Source organism: Leopardus geoffroyi, chromosome B4 (genome assembly GCF_018350155.1).
Source record: "Leopardus geoffroyi isolate Oge1 chromosome B4, O.geoffroyi_Oge1_pat1.0, whole genome shotgun sequence".
Taxonomy (NCBI): Eukaryota; Metazoa; Chordata; class Mammalia; order Carnivora; family Felidae; genus Leopardus; species Leopardus geoffroyi.
In genome coordinates, this window is record NC_059341.1 from 79,576,198 (window position 1) to 79,603,963 (window position 27,766).

General features: G+C 52.0%; 2 protein-coding genes and 1 long non-coding RNA gene across 3 annotated transcripts; 1 reads left to right on the top strand and 2 right to left on the bottom strand.

The window, feature by feature from the left end:
- Positions 1–258: 258 nt before the first annotated feature.
- On the bottom strand, positions 259–5,856 carry KRT1 (keratin 1). Its single transcript, XM_045466123.1, has 9 exons — positions 5,184–5,856; positions 4,006–4,220; positions 3,632–3,692; positions 3,131–3,226; positions 2,803–2,967; positions 2,544–2,669; positions 1,756–1,976; positions 1,206–1,240; positions 259–1,114 (listed from the first exon to the last, which is right to left on the bottom strand). The coding sequence occupies exons 1-9, from the start codon at positions 5,790–5,792 to the stop codon at positions 753–755; spliced, it is 1,890 nt and encodes a 629-aa protein (XP_045322079.1). The 5' UTR covers positions 5,793–5,856; the 3' UTR covers positions 259–752.
- A 9,194-nt stretch (positions 5,857–15,050) lies between these two features.
- LOC123591633 lies at positions 15,051–15,312 on the top strand. Its single transcript, XR_006709431.1, has 2 exons — positions 15,051–15,191; positions 15,225–15,312. It is a non-coding gene; the product is annotated as an uncharacterized LOC123591633 (long non-coding RNA).
- A 76-nt stretch (positions 15,313–15,388) lies between these two features.
- Positions 15,389–26,705, bottom strand: LOC123591623 (keratin, type II cytoskeletal 1b-like). Its single transcript, XM_045466121.1, has 9 exons — positions 26,052–26,705; positions 21,975–22,189; positions 20,794–20,854; positions 20,169–20,264; positions 19,046–19,210; positions 16,969–17,094; positions 16,633–16,853; positions 16,163–16,197; positions 15,389–15,686 (listed from the first exon to the last, which is right to left on the bottom strand). The coding sequence occupies exons 1-9, from the start codon at positions 26,610–26,612 to the stop codon at positions 15,400–15,402; spliced, it is 1,767 nt and encodes a 588-aa protein (XP_045322077.1). The 5' UTR covers positions 26,613–26,705; the 3' UTR covers positions 15,389–15,399.
- Between the last annotated feature and the right edge of the window lie 1,061 nt (positions 26,706–27,766).

Here is a 27,766-nt window from a genome sequence, read left to right on the forward strand (position 1 = left end):
TTCCATGAAAGACTTCTCAAATGCACAAAAGCCTCCATTTCTCCACGACATAGGTACACTCTGGGAAAGAGCGCATTGTGTTTAAATGTCAAATGCTTAAAGTTAAATGGTGCCTGACAGGCCTCTGCATCTTGCCCATCATCTGCATGTGTCCCAACTCCCCCATAGACCATGTGGCTCTAAGGTCTTCTTTCCCTCCCACAAAGCACCCATCCAGGACAGACAGTGCCATGAACAAAGGAGACTGAGACTCAGAGAGAATTTCAAATGCGGTTTATTGCAGCAATACAGGGAAGCGGGGAGTTTAAGGCCTCTCCACAAAAGACAATCAACTTGCTCACACCTTATATACAAAACCAAAGCAGCACAGAGCTTGCTCCAAGAAATAGGATACTAAGGAAGTGTCCAGAGCGTGTGCTCCATGCACAGCAAAGAAGCCGTGGTTCTAACCAGCCCTCCTCTGGCCGACTTAAGGAGGTGCTTTGAAATGTAATGTGTGCAGTGGTGATTGCTGAACTGTTTCTCAGGCAAAGCACACAGCAGGGTCATAGCCAGGGGGACTGAGATTGCCACTGGTCTAAAAACTTCTTTGGGAAGCAGAGAAGAAAGGAAAGAGCCTGGGAACTAGGGTGAATCAGTGTAACTCATGATAGCTTTTTTCTCCAGTAAGGCCGGGGGCAACTGACTTTGGTCTTGCCAAGCGTGTTTGGTAGTGATGGAGAGGGAGCGCTAACAGGACAGAGGACGCCTCTTTATCTGATCACTCTGGAATAGCTGGAGGAAACAAACTTCACGCCGGAACTGCCACCAGAGGTCTTAGTACCCCCAGAGCTGGATCCCCGGCCTCCAGACGAACTGAAACTGCCTCCAGAGCTCCCGCCGGAACCCCGGCCGCCCCCTCCAGAGCCGCCTCGGTGGCCCCCACTGCTGCTACCGGAACCGAAGCCGCCGCCGCCTCCAGAGCTGTAGCCGCCACCTCCAGAGCCGTAACTGCCACCTCCGGAGCCATAGCCGCCTCCAGAGCCATAGCCGCCGCCTCCGCCGCCGCCGGAGCCGAAACCCCCGCCTCCTCGGCCACCACCTCCACTGATGGTGGTGTGGCTGGTGTTCACCGCTGCAAAGGGACACGCAGTTATCACCACCCCAACTCCTTTTCCAACCGGGCAAAACCTGCGCGCGCCCCTAAGGAAGCAGCTTGTACTTACACACGCTCACATTCGGGGAACACTCTCCAGACATCCTGTAGGAGAAAGAAAAGAACATCCCTCAGGACCCTCTGGCCGCACGAACCCTCTCAGCCATCTTCAAGATTCTCCCCATTTGGGGCTCCTCCTACCCACCTGATCTGAAACCTGATCCGGTCCCCTTGGCCTCCCAAACCTCTGCCATTTTCCCAGCATAAACACAAACAGGGAGACATGTCCGTATAAAGTAGACAAGAGTCTTGCCGTGAACGCAGGTTAACGTTAACAGTGCCATTGACTTCTAGGCCAGATGCCACCTGAGCCAGCCCAGGTGGAGAATAAACTGTGCCATCTCGAAGCCCTTCATAGAGATACCACAACCTTCCGAAAGAAGTTGGGCACCCTGGGTCCCAAAGCAAAGCCAAGCCTTTCCTCCTGCACCCTGTAGCGTTCCCCCTTCTCCATACCCAGGACCAGCTGCAGTCACGTGGCTGCGTGTCCAACAGCAATCAGCCTACCAGGGAGGAAGCACCAAAAGAAGTGGCCAAGCCACCCAGGGTTCTGTCCTCACCTGCTTTCCTCTCCTTCCAGAAGGGTTCTGTAGGTGGCGATCTCCATATCCAGGGCCAGCTTGACATTCAGCAGCTCCTGGTAGTCACGCAGCAGCCGGGCCATGTCCTCCTTGGCCTGTTGCAGGGCATCCTCCAGCTCGGCCAGCTTGTTCTGGGCATCTTTGAGGGCGTTCTCACCACGCTGCTCGGCATCGCTGATGGATTGCTGCAGCGCAGAGATCTGAGAAAGAGAAGCTCACACATTACACACTCTGCTGTCACCTAATCCCACCCTGGCCTTCTTAGCTCACATCCAACTGTCCATTTCCGTGAGGCTGGTACTCTGGGTCCAAGAGAATGACAGCAAGCTCTGGACAACCCATCACTGCTTCCGGATAGCACGTCCCTGCGTTGACTTCCTTGAAAGCCCTTAAAGGGGATGCAGGAGCCTCTCTTGGCCCTGAGCTGAGGCTTCTCCACCCCTTACAGACCTGACATTCTCTACACTGAAACCTCCTGACTGCCTTTCCTCTCACTCACCACGTCTGTGCATCAGGGGCTAGGTCACTCATGACCATCACATCCATTTCTCTACTAGGTCGTTGTCACAAGTTTCCCTAAAGAGAACCCAGCATGGTAGCTGCGTTGTGGAAACCCGAATAATCACCAGAGGAACTAGGGACAGTAATACAACCTTGGAGTGGCTTGCAAGATTCAAAACGAGGAACGTGTCCTCCGGTTACCAGAGACCCTCACCCCACACCAATTCCATATAGCTGAACAGTAAGTAGAAGGAAGGAGCATGTACCTGCTTCTTGACACTATCGATCTCAGATCGCAGTCTCTGGACCATCCGATTCAGTTCAGAAATCTCCATCTTTGTACTTTTCAGGCTGTCCCCATGTTTGCCAGCAGTGATCTGGAGCTCTTCATACTGAAGATGGTGGATCAAGTCAATTAGATGTGGCAGAGCATACCGTGGTTCACGCATACACACATAAGAGAAAACACAGGACAGGAAGACAAGACATTTCAGGACAACTGGCTTCGACATTCCGTTTATTCACCTTGGTCTGGTAGAGCGCCTCGGCCTCGGCCTTGCTCTTCTGGGCAATCTCCTCATACTGAGCCTTGACCTCAGAGATGATGCTGTCCAGGTCCAGGTTCCTGTTGTTGTCCATGGACAGGATGACATTGGTTTCGCTGATATGAGTCTGCATCTGGGCCAACTCCTGCAAGATATGATAGTTCAATGGCTCTTACAGTGTTAACACAAAAAACAGTTTAGACAGAGGGAGGAGTCGGGAGATGGAAGGTGTATCTTTGTTCTCCTGGTTAGCGATGGGCTCAGGCTCCAAGCTCTGCATCTGGGTAAATGTTGAAAGCAGGACTTACTGCTTCATAGAGTGCTCTGTAGAAATCAGTCTCCTGCTGCAAGTTGTCAACTTTGGCCTGAAGATCCACCTTGGCCATATAAGCAGCATCTACATCCTAGAGGAACAATGGACATCATGAAATCATGTTCTTTCCAGGGCAAGTCCCTCTCACTGGTTGTCAGGGGCTTCTCCAAGTAGGACCAGTGTTTGGAATCTCCTCCACACCCTTCTACCCAGGCGGATCACAATCCCTAGACTGCACCACCCCTCAGAATCACAATTACAAGAAAGCTTGCCTGAGTGGCTGAGAACTTGCCCCTCCCCACCCTCCTACATGAAGTGTGAGAGAGCTGGAGAAGCAACGTGTGCCTGGGTAAGCCCAGGTCCATGATAATGTGGCCGAGAGGCTATTCATCAGGCCCATCACCTGGCTGTCCACATCATGCCTTCCCTCTGCTTAGTAATTGGAGACCTTCTTCTACTATTTATTTCAGATGTGAGGTCCTACAGCTTTGCTCACCTTCTTAATGGTCACAAATTCATTTTCTGCATTTGTCCGCTTGTTGATCTCATCCTCATACCTGCAAGGAAATCAGAGGGATTCAGATGTTTGGCGCAGGTGACACCCTAAGTTCAGCTTCCTGGACTGAAGTTGGCATCGCCCATCATGGCCTCTTACTAGTAGCCTAGGACAGCGTGGCCATCCCTTTCTTCTGAGCAATAAAACTCCTAAACTATTTCCAGCTTCTGAGAAAATGAATTCTGGAAATGCCAAATTAATCGGCCTCTAACCTAAGAAAAGATATTGGCACGTACTGTTCATGTATGTAGCTTGCCACTTTCTGGAAATATCTTAGAACGAAAGTCATGAATTTCCCGGCCAGGGTTCCTTACTTGTTTCGGTAGTCTTCCACCAGGTCTTGCATATTCTTCAATTCTGAATCCATCCGAGACTGGTCATTCTTCAGCTGGTCCACTCTAGTTCTAAGACTGCTGATGTAGGACTCAAAGAAGGGCTCTAAGCTGTGGGTCCGCGTGGAGGTATCGACCTGCTGCAGCAGCTCCCACTTTGTTTGCAGCACCTGGTTCTGTTGCTCCAGGAACCTCACCTAAGAACACACCCCATGACCCACTGGTGCAGAAAGGGAGTCCCCTGGCCCCTGGGTGCCATGGACTACCGCACAGTAAGACCTGGGCCTCATTTGGAAAAAAAAAAAAAAAAGAAAAGAAAACTTGTTCTTTCTGTTTTCCTGGCCATGAGGGAGTGACCAAACAAATACCAGACAGCAAAGGCCGTGCAAAATTATTGCAACTACACTTTGAAATAGGTACATTATACTTAAAAGATCCACCTTCCAATTGTTTTAAGGTAGATTACCATAAACATGGGTACGCAGTCCCTGCGCACACACATGTTCCAAAGTATGGTGGAGAAACCCAAACTTGAATTTGAAATCTCTTGTGGAAATTTGAGTTGACATTATTGATGATTAAGCAGGAATTAGACATGGTTTACATGTTTTTCCAGAGCGGATACTTGGAATATAAGTATAAAAAAAAAAACAAAAAACAAAAAACAAAAAACAAAAAACCTCTACCCTGATCTGGTACCATTGTAAATTTTTCAGAAGGCAAAGCTCCCCTTCTGACAGCAAAAGATGTTTGAGACTGGCTTATTACGTCCTCTCTGCTACAACATCACAGTGTACTCTGTTCACCCTCAACTCCCTTTTTAAGGTTAGGAAGACCTTTCCGGTATTCTCATTTGCACCCTGGAAAGCTGAGTTAGCCCCATTTCTGTTGTCTTTGTCCACCATATGTAAGTCTCAATTTAGCTCAAGGACTGAATAAAAAACCATTTCAAGGTGATGTCACATTGATTCACATCTATGTAGACCACCGACCTCTTGGTCCAAGAGAGAGTGTAGTCATTTGAACCATCCACAAAAACACTTATAACATATCTCCTAGGAGACAAGTCCACAAAATACCCAAACAGCCACTTGAGGCAGAAGGCCAATCTCAAATGGACCAAGAGCAACTCTCCCAGTGCACTGAGCCGATAAACTCACCTTGTCAATGAAGGAGGCAAATTGGTTGTTGAGTGTCTTGATTTGCTCCCTTTCTCGAGACTTTACTTTTTGAATCTCAGGGTCAATCTCCACATTGAGGGGCTGCAGAAGACTCTGGTTGATGGTGACTTCCTGGATGCCACCGGGGGGGCAGACAGGCCCAAAACTCCCTCCACCAAAACCACCTCCACCAAAACCACCGCCACCAAAACCACCTCCACCGAAACCACCTCCACCGAAACCACCGCCACCGAAACCACCGCCACCGAAACCACTGCCACCGAAACCACCTCCACCGAAACCACCTCCACTGCCAAAACCACCCCCAAAGCCGCCACCACCAAAACCACCACGTCCTCCTCCGGCCACGCTTATGGAGATGCTTTTACTGCCACCAAGGTTAACAAGGCTTCGACTTCCAAAACCACCGCCACCAGCACCCCCACCGCCACCGCCACATCTTCCCCCTGAAAATCTCCCGCCTCCTCCCCCACCATGGCGGACGGAGCTGCTAGTCATCCTGCGCCGGAAGCTGACCACTCCGGCAGAGCCAGAGCTGAAGCCCCCTCCACTCCGGAACCCAGACCTAGAGCTAAACTGTCGACTCATGTTGACTAGGAGAGAGTTGGAGCCAGGTCAGGAGAGAAAAGGAGCCCACACTCCTCTACCCCAAGCACAGAGACTGTCCCTTTTATACAGAGAGCACATTTGGGCTTGGTCCTCAAGTCAGCGGGACGCAGAGCCATGCAAGGGTTTGGCTTGCCTGCAGCCATACAAGATTTTTACGAGCCTCAACAATGCTATAAACAATACACACCTAGCTCCCAGGATGGCTCTCAAAATTGCTGCGAGTGCAAGATCGCCTGTGTGGCAATCATTTTATCAGACCAAATCTCTCTTCAAGTGCTTGTGACTTTGGGAAAATAGGACCCTGCATCTGCCTCCTGGTGTTTCTTGGGAGGATTTCATCACCTCCTGTCACAAAGATACGTATGTTCCCATTCTCGCCTTGCCCACGTAAAGCTGCTAAGCACACTGTCCCCTCAGGCCCGGCAAGTGCAATGCCCCACTCTTGAATCGGAGGAAGAATTCTCTGGCCTGCTTCTGAGCTTGCTCTCTAGAGCCCAGGGCTCAGCAAGTCGTATCTCCGGGCACAGAACAAAAGCTTTTAATAAGTGAAAAAGTAAAAGAACGTGTTTTCATTAAATGGAAGCTTTACAAACGTGTGTGTTAATATTAAAGGAAGAGACACTGGCAGAGAACAGGATGGATGGGTAGGTGTTCTGGAAGGACCAGAGGGAAAGACAGGTTCTTCTAAGTTTACCAGTTGTTCCTTTTCCTCAAAGACAGGCCAAGACAGGAGACAGAGACACCAGCAAGAGAAAACTGGTGGAAACAGAGGGCATGACTACACTCTCTCTGGACAAAGAGGTCTATGGTCCACATAAGTGTGGCTAATGTGATATCACCTTGAAGTATTTTTTTATTCAGCTCTTGAGCTGAATTGGGACTTACATAGGGTCAGTGAATACCATAGAAATGGGACTAACTCAGCTTTCTAGGATATGCAAATGCCAGCGGGAAAGGCCTACAGAGCAGGGGGGTAAGAGGTCCAACCTACTTTGTACATTTTGCAAAGCAAAAGGGTGAACGTGAGGCTTCACAGGGGCTTCGAGCCTCACAGCAGATGGTATGGACAGATGAATATAGACTTGGCAGGGAAGACAGGATGCAAGTCTGAAAAGCCTGACCCGAGAAGATAAAATGGTTTCTGGACAATACTAGCGGTAATAGCAACAATAATAATAATAGCTAAGATGTATCGAAACCTGACATGTACCAGACGCTGTTCTACATATTTTATATGTAGTAACCTACTTCGTTTTCACAAATCTGAGATAGAGGCTATTAGGCTACCCCTTTTTAAGACAAGAAAACTGAGGGGCGCCTGGGTGGCGCAGTCGGTTAAGCGTCCGACTTCAGCCAGGTCACGATCTCGCGGTCCGTGAGTTCGAGCCCCGCGTCGGGCTCTGGGCTGATGGCTCAGAGCCTGGAGCCTGTTTCCGATTCTGTGTCTCCCTCTCTCTCTGCCCCTCCCCCATTCATGCTCTGTCTCTCTCTGTCCCAAAAATAAATAAACGTTGAAAAAAAAAATTAAAAAAAAAAAAAAAAGACAAGAAAACTGAGGCAACAAAGCTCGAGTTTACAGGGATGGTGAGTGGCATGGCTGCGATTTGAACAGAGGATGCTGAGTTATAACGTGTGAGGTCCTAACCAGCGACCTGCATGGGAGCACAGCACTGAATGCAGGGTGTGCTGCCCACGGTGTGTAAAGCCAGACGACATAAGCAGCCAGGTGCCACAGAGAGGTCCAAAGGCAGAAAGCTTTGAATTGTATCCCTTTGAACCCTTGGTCCCAGACATGCGCAGGTGCCTGGAAAAGATTTCTTCAACTCACTCTGAGAAGGGGAGATGGCAGGCATGGAGTTCAGGGGGCAGATTTTGCTTCCATCGGGTGCAATAGTGTCTAAATTGCATGGCGACTGGCCGGGAAGCCCCAGGGGCCCTTCTGGAGAGTACCGCTTGGCAGATATTAATGGACAGAAGTGGCGTTGAGATCCAGAAAGACCTGAGCCCCACATAGGCTTTCCTGCTGAGACTTCTTAGAAGCCGGGCCTGCTCCCCACACCTGTACGTGAACGCAGAACTGAAGAGTCCATGGGAAACCAATGCTAACAGCTGGCTCTGAGCAGCTCGCCTATGTGTGGGGGCTCCGCTGGGGGATACAAGGCACACGAGAGAAGGGCGGCCAGTGACGATCATCCCACCCTGTCGCTCTGTGCTCCTGAAGCATCATAGCCCTGGTCAACCCTCCTTGGTCCAGGCTTCACCGCTGAGCCCCGCCCCTCCTCTTCTCCCAGGGTTTTTGTACACGCCCTCCTCCAGAAGTACCCGTCACCCCTCCACTGATCCCCCTCTCACCCCCTCGCCTTCGTAACACAGTTGTCAGGACCCTGTCCTAACACTAACATCTTTGGGCTGCTAAGCCAGCCATCTCTTGGGGGATGAGTAATTCAGATCTTGTTCCTAGCAAGGAATAATGGGACCTGGGACGGTCTTGGCATGGTAATGACTGTTGCCTAATCATCTTCTGACAGGCAATCAAAATGCTTTTAGTTCAGCATACTCCCTTGTGAGACCTGTCGCTCTGCACAATTGATTCCTTCTAGCAGTTTGGAGGGGTGTGCGTATGGGTATGCACACATGTGTGTGTACATGTGTGTTTATTATCTCACCTCTGCCAGCCAACAACAGCTCTCTCAGGGACGCAGGCTTCTATCCCCAAACTGAGAAACTGACAGAAAAAGCAAAGAGATGGACAGTCGGACAATTGGTGGACCATTTACAGAGCTGCAAAACTTACTATAGCTGCTACCATGAGGAGGGAGGGTCACCCGGAAAAGAAGAAGCAAGGAAGCATAAAAATCGCCTTCGGCTGACATGGACGCACTTGGCCTGACCGAGAGCCTACACGAACACTCCCCACGCAGGACCCCTGAGAACTAAGGAATCAAACTGTTTCAACCCGTTTTACAAAATGGAAAACTGAGGCCCAGGGAGATTAGGTGGCTTGCTTAGACCTTCCAGCTAGGAAAACACACATCCGAAACACACATATGGTTTCAGTTCAAGTATTCTTGTAAACTGGAGAGGAGGATCAAGGACAGGCAAGTGGAGCTGGTTCCAGTACGTGAGAGTGCAGAGAATCACAGAATATTCCCATCTGCAGGGACTCAAAGACCACACCTATCCAAAGATCACACACATCCCATCAATGCCGGATAGCAGTTCGACACCGTCTAACCTGCCGACCGAACCAGTGAGAAGACAGACGCAGAGAAGTAAAAAAAAAAAAAAAAAAAAAAAATGTGTCCAAGAATCTTCCAGTTTCTGAATCAAACTCCTATTCTGTGCCCCTTTGCTCACTTTTGAGGGATCCCAGTGGGGCCAGCCGTCCGAACTCATACTTCCCTGTGAGGGCCCCAGGACTGTGGTGAGGACGCGGGGTGGGGGACACAGGCACGAGCCACACACCCTTCTTCCTGGCTTCCTCGCGTGTCCTGCATTTGTAAAGGCATCATGAAAGAGAGAGGCACTAACATCCCCGGGCACCGACTACGTGCCAGGAGCCCTCTCTCATCCAAACATCTCCCGAAGTCCGCACGGTGGTGAGGTCTATTTCTGTTAAAAGATGTGCTCCCAGCTGGTAACTGGCAAGCCAAGCCTCTCAAACTGCAAGAGTGTGTGCCTGCCTTCACCCCAAAGGCCTCCTCTTGTCAAGGGACTGCCCCTGTCGCCTACAGCTTTTTTGCCACCCACTCATCCAGCCTGACACCTTGACCTTTCTGCTCTCATGCTTTGCCCTAACTATTCAACCCCCTTCCCTTTTCCTGTATTCCTTTCCATCTTCCCAGCCCACTCATACTCTTCTCTCCCTGACAGGCCTTCTAGTTGCCTTGGTGACTCGCTTCAAACTTCTACTCCTCATCAAGCTCTGGGGCACTCAAGATCTCAATCCCTGCGCATTTGGACCTGAATCTGGATTTGGTCCCTCAGGCCTCGAGCAACCTCACTTGCTGCCAGATTCAAGTGCATATTCACATGTGTGTGAGTGTGTGTGTGTGTGTGCGTGTGTGTGTGTTTTCCAGTCCCTCAATTGCTCTGTAAGCCCTTTGAAAGCAAAACTAAGTCTTCTGTGCCTTTGGGTGCTCTCCAGTACCCTCACTTTCCACAGCCTCTCACACAGTCCCCTGCACCTGAGAGGTACCCCCATCAATGCTGGATAGCAGAGCGCCAGAGCACCTCCTGTCCCAACGACCCCCCACACACACACACTGGAACTGATCACTGAGGTGAAGCTGTCACAGGCAGGCCGTGGGCACGGGCAGGCGTGGTGAGGTTTTGAGAACTTTTTGCGGGATGGGACTGAGCAAAACAGCTGGAGAGAGACGTGCAGAGACAAGCCACCCAAGCCTGTGGGACTCCACCAGGGACATAAGAGAAAGTAATTCAAGGAGAGTGGGGAAAGCTGAAGCCTGGGGGGCATAAAAGAGAATCACCCACAATGGGGAGGCGGGTGAGATGTGGAAAGCCCGCAGCCAGCAGGGGAGGGGCCAAGGCTTTTTATGCAGGAGGGAGAGGTGCCCCACTGGGATAGCCTGTCAGAAAATAGCAGGGAAGGAGGCCCCCAGCAGCTTGCTGGCAGTGCTGGAGCAGAGTAGAGGCCAGGAAGGAGGAAGCCAAAGATGAGTGTGGAGGACGGGGGAGGTGGAGGTTGTCTGAGCCATGGAGTCATCCAGAGGCCCACTCGTGACTGCGGATGTCTAGCCGTGTGACTCTGGGAAGGTCACTTACCCTCTCTGAGCCTGCGTTTCCTTGTCTAAAACAGGGACTGCATCTGCCTTAAAGGGAAACTGAAATGGAGTTGATGCTATCTAGAGGGGACAGGAGGGATTCTGTCTCACCCTTGCCTATGGAAGGACCTAGAAGGTGATATAACAATCAGGAGAAGCTTTGGAACAGGCCCCTGTTTGATTGGAAACTGAAAAGACCTGGAAAGGCAGCCTAAGTTCCTGCGATGAGGTCATCTTGTGGGCGAAAGCCTTGCGGGGGAGGTGGGTGCAGTCCATAAATCTAGAACAGGGAAGCTGGGGCCCCATCACATACAGGAGGGAGTGCTGAGTGCACCTGCAGCTGAAGGGGCTAGACTAGACTGGGGATTACTGTCATTGCAGAATACCTGCTCTGCAGGGTGGGGACAGTTCCCAAGGCTTAGCACACTGGGACAGGTGTCCCCACAAGCCCTTCAGGCCCAGCACTGGGATGTTCAGAACCAATCCTCCCATGCTCAAGCACCTCCCCACATGCCGAGTTCCCAGCTCAGCCTTCAACAGAGTGTTGATCAACCCAAAGACACACAGTTTCCTGGACTGATCAGAAAGCTGATAAAACCAGGGCAGCAAGTCCAACCCAAGAATGGGAGTTACGAGCTTAAAGAGGGACTATCGGAGCACGTGGCTCAGAAGTTGAAGAAGCACCCTGGGCCAAAGGTCCGGTAATTGACGGTGAAGAAACCTTCTCGACAGACTTCCTTACATCGAGGACTTTCCTAGCCCAGAAACGTACACCTTGTCCAAGATCAGACACGGTTAGGATTTTACTGAGCCAAAGGTTGCTCCTGCTGTCACCGTGTTCCTAGATGAAAATTGATGTAGATGAGAAGCTGGCGGAATTAAATGTAGATTCCCAGAGTGCCCTGCCCTGCCCCAGCCTCTCAGAGGGAGGAGCAGCTGGCAAATTCTCCCAGGGAGTTGCCTCCAGCCCTCCTCCGTGCTCCCTCCCGCCCGCCCCTCTGTTGCTTGATGGATGGGCCTGCTTGACTCTCCCTGTGAATATCAGCCCTGTGGCAATAGCACTGACCACAAGCAGGGATGGAATGCTTCCTGGTCTCTGGAAGGACCACAGGTGTTCTCCCCACACCCTCCCCCGGGGCCAGTGAGAATCACATGTATGCATGTATACCGCATGTGACAGCATTTTGTACACGGTAGAGGGCCATAGAATTACTCTTTGTTGTCACTGGGGTGAATTAAAGTGACAGGCATTTGTTTGCTCCTGATGGGATTCCATTGTCTCGAACAGGAGTATCGTTTATACCAGGAAGCCTCTTCCAGAGGCTGGAATATCATATCCAGGCCTCTCCTTGGAGTCTGAGATCCTCCTCGGCTAACTCCGCTCTCCTTGCCCTACCTTTCTCATGCCCCTGCCCTGCAAAATCTCTGTTCCAATATTCTAGGATTTAGGCACAGGCTTCCCTCCTTCTGTTCCCCAGTTCTCCATGATTGAGAAGGTCAAGGCTTCTGAAGAGAAAAAGCAGGGTGGTGTTTTCTGGGACAATCGCGATTCCTGCCCATAAGGGGAAGGATGGGTAAGATGACTTCTGATCGGCCTTGCCCTTGTGGTTTTTTTTCTCCAGAGCCAACTTGGATTCCCTGAGAACATCTTATGCATATGCACGATCCCAGGGATAATCAAATCCACACCCTGGAATAGGTCTGATGGCGTCAGAAAACTCAGGTTCATTTTACCATCCTTGGCCCTCAGACCCTCGGCCTCTCCGTGACTTTGACCCTTCCTTGGCATCTGACCCTAATTTTTCCAAATATAAAATAGAGAGTAAAATTCCCTCTTTCTCAGGCTCCATCCTGTGAACTCTTAAGACAGCAAAGAGATGAATCACTGCCCTACACATATTCCCACACACCCTGCACTCCCTCCCTTTACCTCCTGCCAGGGGGTTCGCCAACCTCTGCTCGAAATGTGCCAATGCCTCATGTGTCTCCCGTCTCAGGATCAATCAACAGCTGCTACTTATACTGACCTGAATCTGCTGTGGCTCCCATCTGCCCATCTGGGTATCAGCTGGGCAACCTCTCTTTGCCGAGGAAGCACTTCAGACCTATGCATTTAGCTGTCACATCCCCCCCCCAATCCAAACACTTCCAGGATGTCTCACGGTCAGATTTCTGATTGCTCCCCACCTCCATCCTGGCCACTGTCTCTGCACGGACTCCTACTTAGTAATGGTCTGCTACAGAAGAGCCAAAGCAGACTCAGTACCCTACTATCTTCCTGGTCCCCATGCCTGTCCCCAGTGGCCACCAGCCGCTGTTGGCTCACGTGCTGTCACTGTCAGCTGAACACTCTAAATCATGTGTATACCCACTGCCATTTTCTGTCTTCCCATCCTTGTCCCATACTCCGGTTTTTTACTTCAAGAATGACACGGTTTCTGTGTGCACCCTCTCTCTTTGCCTTTGGGCAGCCCGTCTACCCACCTTTCCTTTCCCAGCCCCATCCCAGTCCGATCCCAGCGGCCAAGGCGAGACAGAAACTTCTCAGAGAGAAGGTAGGCGTGTGCATGGGAACAGGCTGTCTTATCAATAGGGGCTGCAGTCATATGTGAATGAATCCCATATCCAATTACCATCTGTATTCCCTCAGGCAGAAAGTAGGTCACGTCTTTTAGGTGACTCTTTTACACAGGCTCAGAAATATCACGGAGGATAAGATGATGGCTAACCTTGTCGTATTCTTGAATTTCTGCATCTGTGTGCCCCCAGGGGCATCGCCTAAAGACACCCTGCCAGGACCCCTACAGGGTTAATGGGCTCAGTCTCTTGTCTCCCCAGCTCATTTCTCCTGGGGGGCTGTCCCCCTCACTCACACATTCACTCCGCTCTCTCTTATCTTTCCATCTCCAGCAGGCTACTTGCCTGTCGGAGTTCCAGTCCACATCTACTTCCACTCTGTCCCCCAGTCCTGTTCCTCTTGCCAGCCCTCTAGGAGGGCCAAGCTTTGGGGCCACGCTTCCCTTCTCCATCATTGGCACCTGCTGCAGGTACCACTGTGCCCACAATGGAGGGTCTGCCTGCGTCCACAGGATAGGCCTTGTTTCCACCCCCAGGCTACAAGGTCCACAGGGACACTGGCTTTGATTTCTCCTCCCTCTGGACGTTCCCCTCCCCTGTAATCTATCATTTGGGTTGTGAGTGCCTTAAGATTCAGAAATGTGTTCATTCCACATTGCATTCCCCGTGCCTAGACCACTGCCCACACACCGTAGGAGCTACATAAAGGCTTGCTGAACAGATGTGTGACTGACTTTGGAATGATTGGCTGCTTTCAGGACTAATGAGATTATGTCTGCAAGGTTTTTTTCGGCCATGTATGACTCATGCAATAAAAAAGAATAAAAATAATAAACCTTACTTCCCAAATACGAATAATTTCAGAGGCCTACAGAAATTTAAAAGGAAATAACTCATCCCTGACCAAACAGCAGTTTGAGATCACAGAAAATTTTATTGTAGAAACACCAGAAATGTCAAGCCCTTCAAGGGACAAGCTTCAACCAGGAAATGATAAAGTCAGAGCACTCCCCAAGGGACCCACGCTGAGCCCATCAGATGCCCCAAGAGAATCATGGACTTGGAGGTTGTATTAGGACACTCAACAAACAAGTGCAGGTGACTCCAGAAGTAAAGCCACCTTCCCCCTCTCAAGGCCCACTAGGTGACCGATAGTTTCCCCTTCCTGTCCCCTGCGGCACATTTCAAGCATCCGATTCTCACAAAGTGCTCACAGAGAACAGGAGGCAGAAGGGACTTTGAGACCTGGGAGAGGGCACTAAGCTTCCTTATAAATAACAGGCAGCTTCCAAACTGGTTCAGGACTGAACCCTCCCAAGACCCATGTCTGACCCTCAAACTCTCCAGGGCCTGGACACAGCCTCCTAGACAATTCTCAGGAGGGCCATTATGGAGCAGAGTTGAGGAAGGGCCAGGCTCCCAAAGAATGGAGCTTTCAGAAGGGCAAGACAGGACAGAATTGGGTTGTTGTCCATCGACTCCTCCATTTAGGGATCATTGGTCCTTCCCGGGGACAAGGATGAATGCCCTCTGAAATACTCCCACCTTGGGCTGTTCACCCAGAAGATAATGCTTCTTAAGACAGAGATTCAGAATCAAGATCAGACATCACTTGCAGGCATCTGATGAGGATCGCAAACCCACACTCTCCAGGGATGGAGAAAATGAACATATGAGGCTAACAGACCAACAGGCAGTAACGGGCCCCAGACACAGAGGTTCCCCTTGCCAAGCTACTCGCCCGGAGGCCTCATTCTGTGGGTCCCCTAAGGGGTGGATTATTGCTCACAGAGCAGCCCAGGTGCAGGAAAGGGAGCCTGGGAGTGAAGTACCTGGGGTCCTTGACATTAACTCTCTATTATCCGCTTCGTAGATACACTTCGAGGCTCTTTTTCCTCCATCTCTAAACTGGGGCCCTTGGGTGTCCCCAGGGGCAGGAGCAGGGCCAGCTGAGTGGAGTCTGAGTTGAGTGTGCCTGGCTGTGACTCTGCCGCCTGCCAGCCAGCACCCTCCGAAGGTGGGATCTAGCCGAAGATAGATCTATCCGAAGATAGATCTGCTCTTGGGGGTGACCCACTATCCACCTGCTTCCCCAGCTAGAGTGGAACGAAGGTATTGGCAAAACTGCTGCGACCCATAAGAAAAAGGTGAGAGGGGTTCAGGAAGGGCGTGGGGGGAGGGGATAGGCGAGAGCCCTGCCGCTGCGGGGCGTGCGAGCCTTCCCTCTACTCCAGGATTCGCTTGTGGGAGGTGTTGGTGGAGGTTTGGATGATCTGCACGCGGGAGGAGCCCCCGCCGCCTCTGCCTCCGTACTTGCTGCTGCCCCTGCTGCTTCCTCCGTAGCTCCCGCTGCTGCCGCCCGAATAACCACCTCCACCGCCCCCTCGGGAGCCCCCGCTGTAGCCGCTGCCTCTGAGGGAGCTGCCGCCACTGTAGCCACCGCCATAAGCTCCAGAGCCTCGGCCACCGCCTCCTCCGCCGCCGCTGACGGTAGTCTGGCTGCTCTGCACCGCTGTGGGGAGAGGGCAGCCCAAAGGAACAGGGGTCAGAAGGACTGGGGCTGGGGGTGGGGGAGGGGGCTACCCGCGGGCACCAGCCTGCACCGCCCACACCGCCCTGGGACATCCGTAATTGCTGGCAGCATCTGTCTTGCAAAACGATACATCGGATGAAAGGCTTCCCGTTTTTTCAAGTATCCCTCCCAGGACAGAGGGACGTCCGGACCCGTTTTCATCATCGCTATACCTTAAAGGGTTCCAAGCGGCTACGGATGATTGTATCATAAAAATTGAAATGAATTAGGGCTAGAACCATAACCGCTTATTTCAGCGAAGTTCCCCAGGCCCTGCAGCTTGTTTGCTCACTCCCGCGGCGAAGAACCCGAAACCACAAGGCTGAAACCTCACCAGTGCCTGCAGCTCAGCCCTCCGGGGCCCTCCCCCCACCCGGTTCCACCCTGCCCGCCAGGGCCTGGGCTCTGCTACTCACAGATGCTGACGTGGCTCTGCAGCTCCCCTGACATCCTGCAAAACCGAAGCACAAACATCAGCCAGACCCCCGAAGCCCGACGGAAGGCGGGTCACAGCCCGCAGACATTAGGAGCAGAGACACCCGCGCGAAGTGACAGCTGTCCCCAGGCTTTGGGGAAAGGTGGGCGCGCAGGCCCAGGCTGTCGGGAGTATGGGGCTAGAGTGTGTGTGTGTGTGGGGGGGGGGGGGGGGTTAAGCAGTTTCTTGGAGGCATTTCGCATTGGCTGCAATGGCTTAGATTGGGGTAGAGGGGCATTCTGCTTGGAGGCAGGAGAATGATGGCAATGACCCTGCCGACTCACACATCCTCTGCTTCTGACTTGAATGTTTCTGCTAGGCCTGGGGTTCCGGTCTTCCCAGAGAAGCTGGGGTCGTCCTCCCACTACTCCAGGGGTGCAGCCCGCACTTGTCCCCAGAAGCATGGCCCACCTGCTCTCCTCGCCCTCCAGCAGCTTCCGGTAGGTGGCGATCTCCACGTCCAGGGACAGCTTGGCCCCCAGCAGCGCCTGGTAGTCCCGTAGCAGCCTGGCCAGCTCCTCCTTGGCCTGCTGCAGGGCGGCCTCCATGCCTTGGAGCTTCTGCTGCGCGTCCTGAAGGGCCTGCTCTCCTCTCTCCTCTGCATCCGAAATGGCCACGTGCATCTGGTCGATCTGCTCAGGAGACGGTCACCAGGGTGGGGGTTGAAGTTTCAGGAGCCCCTTCTGCCAGGGCCTTGTGGAAGACAGCAGGCACGTCCGCTCAGCCCGCCCTGAGCCTCCTTCTCACCTGCTTCTTGATGTTGCTGATCTCTGCTTGCAGCCGCTGGATGGTTCGGTTCAGCTCAGCAATCTCCATCTTGCTGCTCTTCAGCTCGTCCCCGTGCCTGCCCGCCGAGATCTGGAGCTCCTGGTACTGAGGGGCAGGGGCAGCGTCATAGTCAGCCAGGAGGCCCTCCAAGACCGCGTGAGTCTGCCTTCCCAGACCCTGCCCCAAACTACTCTCCCCAGGACAGTTCCCAGAGTACGCCCCCACCCCCGCCTGCCACCAGAGGGGTGATACCCCCATACACCCACTCCTGTGCTATAGCTCCCTCATCTGAGCTGTGACGTCTCACACACACACACACACACACACACACACACACAATCTTGTTCAAGCCGCCCTCCTTCTCACCAGTCTCTGGGCCAGACTCACATCTCGCACAGATAAATCTGCTCCCGGATACACTTTTCACCCCCTTTTCCCTCGCCTAAGCCTTACCATTGGCCCTTCCCCACACTGGGACCTGGGACCCCTTCATTTTTGCCAACACGTCATATTCCTCCTACCCTTTTCCAGGATGATTTCCCTAGCAGCCAGGACCCCATTTCCTCAGAGGCCCTCAGCATGTTCCTTGTTTATTCCCATTCTCCTCCCTATCTCATTTCTGTGTCTCCGTGGCCCCATCAGTAGGAACCCACAGGCAGGGCTCTGGAGGAAGCAAGGGGGAGGGTAGGCACAGGGGACCCTCTGAATTCCGATGCTGTCACTGTTGACCATCTCCCTCCCCAGTCTGGTGCTGACACGCGTGCCACTCAGAACTACTTGTCTGCAGGACAGTGGGTCACAGGCCCGCCAGGATTGGAGTCAAGAAGGCAGATCTCAAGTGCCAGGAGTTTAAAATGTAGGGGCGCCTGGGTGGCGCAGTCGGTTAAGCGTCCGACTTCAGCCAGGTCACGATCTCGCGGTCCGTGAGTTCGAGCCCCGCGTCGGGCTCTGGGCTGATGGCTCGGAGCCTGGAGCCTGTTTCCGATTCTGTGTCTCCCTCTCTCTCTGCCCCTCCCCCGTTCATGCTGTGTCTCTCTCTGTCCCAAAAATAAATAAACGTTGAAAAAAAAAAAATTAAAATGTAGCGAGTGGCCTTTGACCCTTAACTACAATCTTCATCCTCCAAAAAGGTCTGTATTAAAGAAGTGATCAAAGATGTGCCCAAAGACGTGGCCACAAAGATGTTTATTTGATGAGGGCATATTCTTACCACGGAATACCACGCTGCTATTAAAAATGATGTAGCATATTTAATGACACAGAACGGAATTCATAAATAATAAGTGAAAGAGAAAAGTGCAAAACTATAGGTTAGAAGATGTCATTCTGGGGGCACCTGAGTGGCTCAGTGGGTTCAGCGTCCAACTCTTGATTTTGGCTCATGATCGTGAGATTGAGTCCTGCATCGGGCTCTGTGCCGAGCCTGGGAGCCTGCTTAAGATTCTCTCTCTTTTACTCTCAAAAAAAAAGAGAGAGAGGCACCTGGGTGGCTCAGTCGGTTAAGCGTCCAACTTCAGCTCAAGTTACAATCTTGTGGTCTGTGAGTTCAAGCCCCTCATCAGGCTCTGTGTTGACAGCCCTGAGCCTGGAGCCTGCTTTGGATTCTGTGTCTCCCTCTCTCTCTGCCCCTCCCCCACTTGTGTACTCTCTCTCTCTCTCTCTCTCTCTCTCTCTCTCAAAAATGAATAAATGTTAAAGAAAATCTTTTTGAAGATATCATTATGAAAAAATAAGAATGAAAACATTACAGTGCTTTAGGGCATGGGTTTGTAGACAGGACACCTACATTTACACTCTGCCTTCGCCACTTACCACCCATCAGACCCAAGGGAAAGTAGGAGATCTCAGACTAATCTTCAAACTAGGGATAATCAAATCCTTACCTCGCAGGGTTGTTGTAAGGAGTAAATTGAATTGTGTATATGTGTATAAAATGTATATAGATACATATACATATGCATCTATTACCTCCGAAGTAAGAGAAAGACGATACAAGTTCAGGGGGATATGTTTGGTTTGGGTTCCAAGTCTGGGGGGAGGGGAGCAGCATGCTCACCTTGGTCTGGTACAGCGCCTCGGCCTCATCCTTGCTCTTCTGTGCGATCAGCTCATACTGGGCCCGCACCGCGTCAATGATGCTGTCCAGATCCAGGGAGCGGTTGTTGTCCATAGACAAGATGACATTGGTGTCACTGATGTGTGTCTGCATCTGGGACAGCTCCTGCAAGGCATGGACCACAGGCTGACTCTTTTCACTCTCCTCCCAGGGCCTCAGTTTCCCTCTACTGTCCCCTCCAGCCTCTCTGGGGAAGCCAGAAGCCTGGGCCAGATGGGAGTCTTGGAGAAAGCTCTGTGAATGGTTGTTGTGCACTGAGAGGTGACTTAACTAAAGGCAATGGTCCCCAGACCTAGCCCTGGGGAAAAGAAAGGAGCCTAAACTCAGAGCCCCTATAGGCACCGCCTGCCCATCCTCCCTCTCCTGTGCCCTCTCTCCCACCTAACTCGGCTTGGCTGCCATCTTGGATTGGGCCCTCTGACGGGCAGACTTGCTCCCTAAAAACTACATGAGCTCTCAGAGGCAGTAGAAAGGACTCCACTTGTGTAACCCCCTCACTCACTTGGGAGCCTGGGCTCTACCAGCAACCAGCTGAGTCACTGAGCTAGAGATTGAGTCTCTTGGCCCCTCAGCTCTCTCCTCTGCCAAATGGAGAGACCCAAGACAGGGCAGGCGCCCACAACTTAGCCATGAGCCACCACTGGGCCAGAGGTGGCAGGAGCATATTATCCCTCACCCCTGCAGGTGTCGTCTTTGTTCCTTTTAGGATCCACCCTGTCCTCTCCCACAGAATTCCCAGTAGCCCTGTCGGCTTCCCAGCACTGATGCTTTCTGGCCGACTTTGCCCCTGTATGTCCCAGGTATTAACCTCATTTCCGGGTAGAATCAAGGGCTGCTCCATTTCCTCTCTCGGGACTCTCCCTGCCTCCCACCTCCAGCACCCCCACCCAGGAATCTAAGCACTGGGGCTTGGGAGGCTAACTCCCATCGCACAGAGTTGAGGTGACTGGGGAGAGGAATCCCTAAGTGGGTCATGTTGGATTTCAGGCCTCCCCCTCTAACAGCCCATACCCCTTGTGAGATGTGAGGAAAGAAAAGGCTTTCTCGTGAGGACTGAACTCACCATCTCAAATAAATATTTCAGGAAATTGACCTCCCCAAACAGAGCATCCGCCTTGGACTGTAGGTCCACCTTGCCCATGTAAGCAGCATCCACGTCCTGAACAGCAAGCAAAGATAGTCTGACTTTGTTGCCCAGGTGTTGCCTGCCACCAGCTCACTGGGTGACCCGGACAAGTGGCAAAGCGTCTCCGGGTTTATTTCCTTGCCTGCAAATTTCCACACCTCGCTCCAGTGAGGGCTCTGCAAAAACCCTGGCTTTCCTGGCCAGAAGGAAATGTGCCACCAAGGCCCTCATCCTAGTCAGTCACACACAGCACCCCAGGCCCTCCTCAGGTCCCAAGGCTGCACGTAACTGGCACTCAAAAGGGGTCAGTTGATTGAACCTCACTTTCAGGACTGTGGACAGATAAACACTCAAAGAGGCCTCAAGATTCCTACCAACATCACTTTGCAGACTTAAGCCTTTAGTGCAAAGGCTTGGCATTCAGGCCACACCCTCAACGAGCTGTCTGCAGTGGTCACCCTGTCCACCCCTTGGTCACACAGCATCCCACAAGATTTCTTCACTCTGCTCAGCCCCCGGGGCCCACAACCGCCCCCCCCCTTGGACCACTCCCATCCCTCACCTTCTTCAAGACGACAAAGTCATTCTCAGTGCTGCTCCTCCGGTTGATTTCTTCCTCATATCTGTGGGGGGAGGTAAGAACCATAGACAGGCTGCAGAGGCTGACCTTGACTCCTTGAGATTTCTCCTCACGGCAGGAGGCTTGGAATTTCCCAAACTTTTACTGTCCTGGACTTGGGCTACCCCCGCCGGGGCCTGCCACTCTCACTGGCAAGCAGCCAGAGCCAGCTCCTGGCCATCCAGGTCAACGAAAGGAACAACAACCCAACGTGGAAAGTGCAGAGCCACACAGAACACTCCCAGAAGTTCCGTTTTCCTTTTGCAAATTTGTCACACTCACTCATTTTTTTTTTGCAGTTGAGAACATAAATATGTTTACTAAATTATTTTAAAGAGAAAAACTATCACCTACAATTTTGCCCCCCCCCCCACACACACACCTTGAGGCTGAGTTTTATCTTTCCCTTTTTGAGTCACACACTCTTGACTCTCTGATCAGCATGTCAGGATGATGTCAAGAGTAGCACCCCGCACCCCGAGCATGGGGAGGGCGAGGACACTGTGCTGTCTGCCTGACACAGAAGCCGCTGATCTGGAATCAGACACGTCCCCACCGTTACGATGAATAATAGCTAGTGCTTCTATGTGCAGACGCAGTCTAGGAATTTGTTAAGCATAATGTCATGTACACAAGTGGTTCTCAAAGTGTGGTCCCCAGTCCACCAGCACCAGCATCACGTGGGAGCACACTAGAAACGCAAACACCCCGCCGCGTTCCAGCCTCCTCCACCAGCCTGCCACACACCAGAGTCGGAGAGCCCACACGCACCTGTCACGGCAACCCAACAGGAAGAGGGCTTACCATCCCTACTTTACGAAGGCGAAAACTAAAGGCTTAGAAAGACAGGCTTGTAAGCAGCTCAGAAAGGGCAAAACCCACCGGAACTTGGCTCCTCTGGGTCCAGCACCACGAGGAGAGTCTGCCCCTCCTCACCCAACACAATTGAGAGCTGCCTGGCAGGACCATCCTACCAGACCTGCCGTAAGCAAGATGGTGCCCTCTGTACCTGAGGACCCCGGTCCACCCCTCGCACATGAACACCAATGTTAAGAACGTCTTGCCCCTGAACCAGTTCCCTGCCATGCTTCTCCCTGACCCCCTCGGCCTGCCTGGGGTCTCACTTGCTCTTGTAGTCCTCCACGATGTCCTGCATACTCCTGATTTCTGAGTTCTGGCGCATCTGCTCGGCATTGAGAAAATCCACCTGCCTCTGTAGCTCGCCGATGTAGCTCTCCAAGACAGGCTCCAGGTTATTGGTCCGAGTAGAGGTGTTCACCTGTTGCAGCAGCTCCCATTTGGTTTGTAGCACCTGATTCTGCTGCTCCAGGAATCGCACCTGAGAGCAAGAGACGTCCAAGTTCACACCAGGCAGAAGCACCCCCACGGGCAGGAAGATGGGCAACCGCACAGCTTATCCAGGGCTCGGAGAATCAAGACGGCCCCTCTAGAGAAAGGCAAGGAGCTCACACAAGTTGTCTCAGCTGGAAACGCCCCCGTGGGAAATGCCAGCCGCCTGGCCTAGTTTGCTCCACAGCGGCTCTGCCGGGAGGCGGAGAAATCAGTCGGACACGGGGTCTCAGCCCTGTGCTCAGTATTGTGGGGACTGAAAGGAAACAGTCTCATGGGCCCATGAGGAATCTCCCCATCAAACAGAGCTGTAGCATCCTCTCCCCCCACGCACACGGTACCTCGGGAGCACACCAACAAAAGAAACCGTGCCACCCAACCTGCACGGGCTGCAGGGAGTGCCAGGCAGTTTTAATGGGATTTAATTATTTGAAAAATCACTGAGAGCTGTTGTGATTTTTTCCCAGTTCCCCCCCCCCCCCCCCACCGCCTGCCACACAAACCCTCCTGGGCTGTGTCCCATCAGCACAGATGAAACTTAGCATCATGCTAAGCTGAACTTGCTGGAAAAAGCATACCCCCTTGGCCTGTCATGGCCCTCTCCCTCCTGCTCGTGACACTCCAGCCACAGGGACCTCTCACTGCCTCCGGCAGCCCAGCTCTCCCCAACTCTTTGCCTGGCTAACTCCCATGTACCCTTCTGAACTCAATGAAGGTAGCATCTCCCTGGGGTCTTGCCTTCATAGCCCACCCTTCCTTCCCCTTAGCATCCATCGTGATTTGTCATCACCTGGTGCTGTTTGAGCACATCCCTCCCCTGCTGGGGGGAGCCTCAGGAAGGCAGGCCCATGTCCGCCTTATTATCCTGTGGACACAAGGCAATCAGACCCATGAATACACAGTACCCAACACAGGGAAGACAGCTCATAAGTGTCATGGACTAACGAAATGCTAAGGAATTTGGAATTACCTCTGAGTGTGGACAGCTGTCTCTCTGAATAGAATGGAAACTCCTGGAAGGCCGGGACTTTGTCTGTTTTGTTTATAATTGAATCTCCAACACCCAGAAGAGTCCCTGGCACATGATAAGTACTCAAAAAAATACAGGTTGAAATACAAGTCAGCCATTCAGGTGTCAGGCTTGGGCCCTCCCAGAGTGGAAATGGAGACAAAGTCTGTTGTGGAATCAATGACAAGGAAAGGGGACCTCGGGAAGGAAAGGAGTGAGGTCCATCTCTTCCCATGGGAATACCATCCTGGCTTTGTTCATCTGAGCTTGAATCCTCTATGCCGGGGTGGACAGCCTATACTCAGAGTCATGTGAACTATATAGTGTGTCAAATGGCCTGAGGCGCAGTGGAGAAAAGTAACACAGGGATGTTGGATAAGGATGCTAGTATGAAGGGGCTACTTCAAAAAGGGAGATCAGGGGCCCCAGGTGGCTAGGTTGGTTGGGTGTCCGACTCTTGATTTCAGCTCAGGTCATGATCTCATAGTCATGAGATCAAGCCCCACACTGAATGCAGTTCTGCTTGAGATTCTCTCTCTCCCTCTCTCTCTCTCTCTGCCCCTCCCCCACTCACCTTTAAAAAGGGGGTGGGGGAGGGGACCAGGGAAACCTCGCTAAGATAGTGGCATCTGAGAAAAGACCTGACAGAGATGAGGGAGGAGGCCAGACCACTCTCGGGAAGCAGGAGTTCAAAGCAGAAGGAATGGTGAGAGCAAAGGCCCTGAGGCAGGCTTGCGGTGCTGGAGGAGGCAAAAATGAAATCGTGTGCTGGAAAGCAAGAGAGGAACAGGAAAGGAGGCAGGGAGAGAGCGTAGGGTCACTGCAGACAATGAGTGTGTACCCTGGGGAGCAAAGCTCCAGCCCTCATTCTGTTCACTAACACTTGCAGCTTGACTCCTGTTCCACCCAGTGGTGGCAATGTTGCCTAATTCTCACAAATGCAAGCCAGGGGTTAGCAGCAGCTGTGGGTTGGAGGGCCAGGCCACACAGGGCCTTGTAAGAGCTTGGCTTTTATTCCAAATGAGACAAACATCCAGTGGAGGATTCAAACAGAGAAGTGATGTGATGGGGTTTTTTTAACGTTTATTGTTTTTTGAGAAAGAGAGAGAAAGAGTGCGAGCAGGGGAGGGGCAGAGAGAGAGGCAGACAGAGGATCTGAAGTGGGCTCCATGCTGCCAACAGAGAGCCCGATGCAGGGCTCATACCCACGAACTGTGAGACCATGACCTGAGCTGAAGTCAGATGCTTAACCCACTGAGCCACCCAGGTGACCCATGATGTGATGTTTTTAAAAGATGGCTCTCCTGTGGTTCTGAGAATGGGCCAAATAGGATTAAGGGTGAGAGCAAAAAAGACCAGATCAGAAACTAGAGTCAGAATCCACTGCAGTAGAATCCTTCTCCCTTTCAGCCAAGCCAGAGCCCTCCTGGATGAGGGCTCTTTCCTCATGGTCATGACAAGCCATCCCCGTAAGGAAGGACAGGTTGCCACGGTCTCCTGCAACTTGGCCTCTGCCCACAGCCCCATGCCATAAAATGAAACAAATGTCATCTTAGTGGCAGGAACCACAATCAAATGAGTCCTAGGGTATCAGTTGCCAATAGCCCATGGCCATTTCATTGACCTCCAGCCCTCTCTCTCCCTGCTCCTCCTTTGTCCTGGTCTTGATCTCCAGTGGTGTCTCCTTCACCTGTTGCTTCCTTGCTCCCGCCAAGCCCTCTCAGTCCCTGCCCATGCCTGAGGTGTGGTGATACGCAGTCAAATTTCCCGTCCAAGGTGATCAGAAGTAGCCAGAAACACTTTGCTCTGTTGAACTCCTGTGTGGCCATCTTTGGGCCTCACCTCTCTTACCCTTCTTCCCTCAGCTCACACACTCCATCCTGTCCCCAGCATTCGCCCAGATATCAGAGGCTGGGCATACAGCGCAATGGTAGACTTTGGCCATGATTACTCTACATTCAGACCACAGGTCAGGCTCTGGCCTCAACACTGAATTCCTCTGGGACTAAGGGAAAGTCACTGAGCATCCAGGGGCCTTTGTGCCCTAGGGTTCTTCCCACTACATCCCCAGGAGCAGAGAACGTTCTGAGGGAGCCTCCAGTGGCCGCTGTGCCTCCACCTGTGGACACAAGGAAACGCTGGAGGAAGATCTTCACCATAGACCTTCTACCAGCTTCTGCTTGCTGCTTTGGGTCGGGACTAGCTCTACTCTGAGGTTGAATTAGGGAACTAGGGAGAGGAACTTCAATGGCTCCATCTGGCTCATTCTTGGCCTTAGATGAGCTAAAACAAGGAACTCTGACAGAATCCTACTTAGTATGCTATCACTTGAATCCCCAGTGATACCCCCTCCCCAGGGCATTCACCTAGGCTGTGAATGGCTCCTTGAGGACAGGACCCATGTTCTAGTCACCCTGTAGCACCTGGCACTGTATCTGACGTATAGTAGAGGTTTAGTAAATGTTTGTGGGATGAATGGATGAATCGGTGAGTGGGTGGATGGATGGATGGATGCATGGACGGATAAGCAGGTGGATGGAAAGTGAATAATGATGAACAACATTGAAGTTACTATACCATGTATTTTGTCTGTGGGTATTTTCACACTTCTTACCTGCTTTCCCATCAAAAGGAAAAAATAAAAATAAATTGCTTCAATAAGTCAAACTGAGGCCGAGTGAGGTAAATGCTTTCCTTTCTTAAGGTCTCAGCACATAGACTTCTGGAAGTGATTGTCACCACCGAACTGAGACAGCACAAGGTGGTAAGAGGCGACAGGGCACAAGGCCCTCTCAGTTACTTGATCAGGGACCGGAGACCCGCCTGCCCCCGAGGTACTCACCTTGTCGATGAAGGAGGCAAACTTGTTGTTGAGGGCCATGATCTGCTCCCGCTCCCGGGTCTTGACTTTCTGAATTTCAGGGTCCACCTCCAAGTGAAGTGGCTGCAGGAGGCTCTGGTTAATAGTCACCTCTTGGATGCCCCCTGGGGGACAGGAAGGACCAAAGCCCCCAAGCCCAAAACTGCTACCCCCAAAAGCACCTCCTCCATAGCCACCACCTCCAAAGCCACCACCCCCAAAGCCACCACCTCCGAAACCACCGCCCCCAAAGCTTCTGCCCCCTCCAAGTCCCCCTCCCACTCCCCCACCCTGGCAGAAACCACTGGCACTTCTCCCCACTAGGCTAATGGAGATGCTTTTGCTGCCTCCCAGATTGTAGAGGCTCCTAGAACCAAACCCCCTGGCGTGGCCCCCATACCCGCCACCACCACACCTGCCTCGGGCCTGACACACAGACCCCACAGCCCGACTCCCACCGCCAGAGCCCGCGGAAGAGCTAATGTTGTAAAACCGCCTGCTCCTGGAGCTAAATGCTGACCGAGAGCTAAATTGGCGGCTCATGGTTACTAGAGCATCAAGAGAAGCAGCCAGAGGAGAAGGCCCAGCTGGAAGGAGGCAGAGACCCGGGAGGGAAGGAGCTATGACCTCCTTTGACAAGCCATCTGGCTCAGTCTCTATATATATGTGCATTGGCTGGGCTGGGCACCTTGCGAGTCTTGGGAGGGGAATATTTATGTTTAGTTTGCCTGCCAACAACATCTGTTTAAAACCTCACACCTATGAGTTGCAGAAATTGCACTGTAGATAAACTTCCCTGAATTGATCATTTATCATTCATCTCTTGCCATTTTGAGATCAGAGTGCAAAATAATCTCTCAGGATCGAGTTGCTGGAAACTCCTATACACTTTCCCCCCAAATCAGTAGCTGATATCTTCCTAAGAAACTCCCACCATTGAGCTGTTTGTCTTAGGGTGTGACCAGGAGATCTGGGACAAAGCAAGGGGTTGTCTAGCGGCCTTGCAACCACAGCGGGGACAAGGGTGGAGACATCTGCTCCCATAGCATTACCCTGGTTGGGATGAAAGAGTTGTTCTGACCTCCCTTCACCCTGCTTCTGCTCCCCACTGTTATCACCACTGTGCACACCCCAAATTTTAATCACATGAAAACATGGTACTGTGGTCATTGAGTGTAAGTGAAAGCCGGGGCACTCTGCCCAAGGCTGTTCACATCTTGCTGGGTGTGTCGTGTGCTGCTCTATGGGTCTCAGTCTCCTCCGCCACAAAGCAGATGAGGTCCTGTAGTGCTCAAGGTATATGTGGTTGCAGATGCTGTCAGCACCTACCAGAACCTAACCTGCTCTTCTAGACCAAAAGGCAAACCATCCTGAAATCTTTCTTTTTTTTATTTCCAACGTATTGCAGACCAATGCTTTGGTAAAATAAAATAAAAATAAATTTCCCCTCAAGAGAGATTTTTTTTTGGAGCGCCTGGATGGCTCAGTCGGTTAAGCATCTGACTCTTGATTTCAGCTCAGGTCATTTCACGGTTCGTGAGATTGAGCCCCATGTCAGGCTCTGTGCTGACAGTGAGGAAACTGCTTGGGATTCTGTCTCTCCCTCTCTCTTTCCCTGCCCCTCCCCCACTCAAAATACACAAACATTTTTTTAAAAGGAGATTTTTTTTAAAGATATACAAAATACAAGCCCAATT

Excerpts from the sequence above, each read along its gene's own strand:
- KRT1 (XM_045466123.1), bottom strand. The coding sequence starts at position 5,792 with ATGAGTCGACAGTTTAGCTCTAGGTCTGGGTTCCGGAGTGGAGGGGGC. Across the intron at positions 2,968-3,130 it reads ACAGAGCACTCTATGAAGCA|GAGTTGGCCCAGATGCAGAC; the intron begins GTAAGTCCTGCT and ends CATATCTTGCAG. Across the intron at positions 1,241-1,755 it reads CTGGAAGGAGAGGAAAGCAG|GATGTCTGGAGAGTGTTCCC; the intron begins GTGAGGACAGAA and ends TTTCTCCTACAG.
- LOC123591623 (XM_045466121.1), bottom strand. The coding sequence starts at position 26,612 with ATGAGCCGCCAATTTAGCTCTCGGTCAGCATTTAGCTCCAGGAGCAGG. Across the intron at positions 20,265-20,793 it reads ACTTTGTCGTCTTGAAGAAG|GACGTGGATGCTGCTTACAT; the intron begins GTGAGGGATGGG and ends CTTGCTGTTCAG. Across the intron at positions 17,095-19,045 it reads AGGCGCTGTACCAGACCAAG|TACCAGGAGCTCCAGATCTC; the intron begins GTGAGCATGCTG and ends CCTGCCCCTCAG.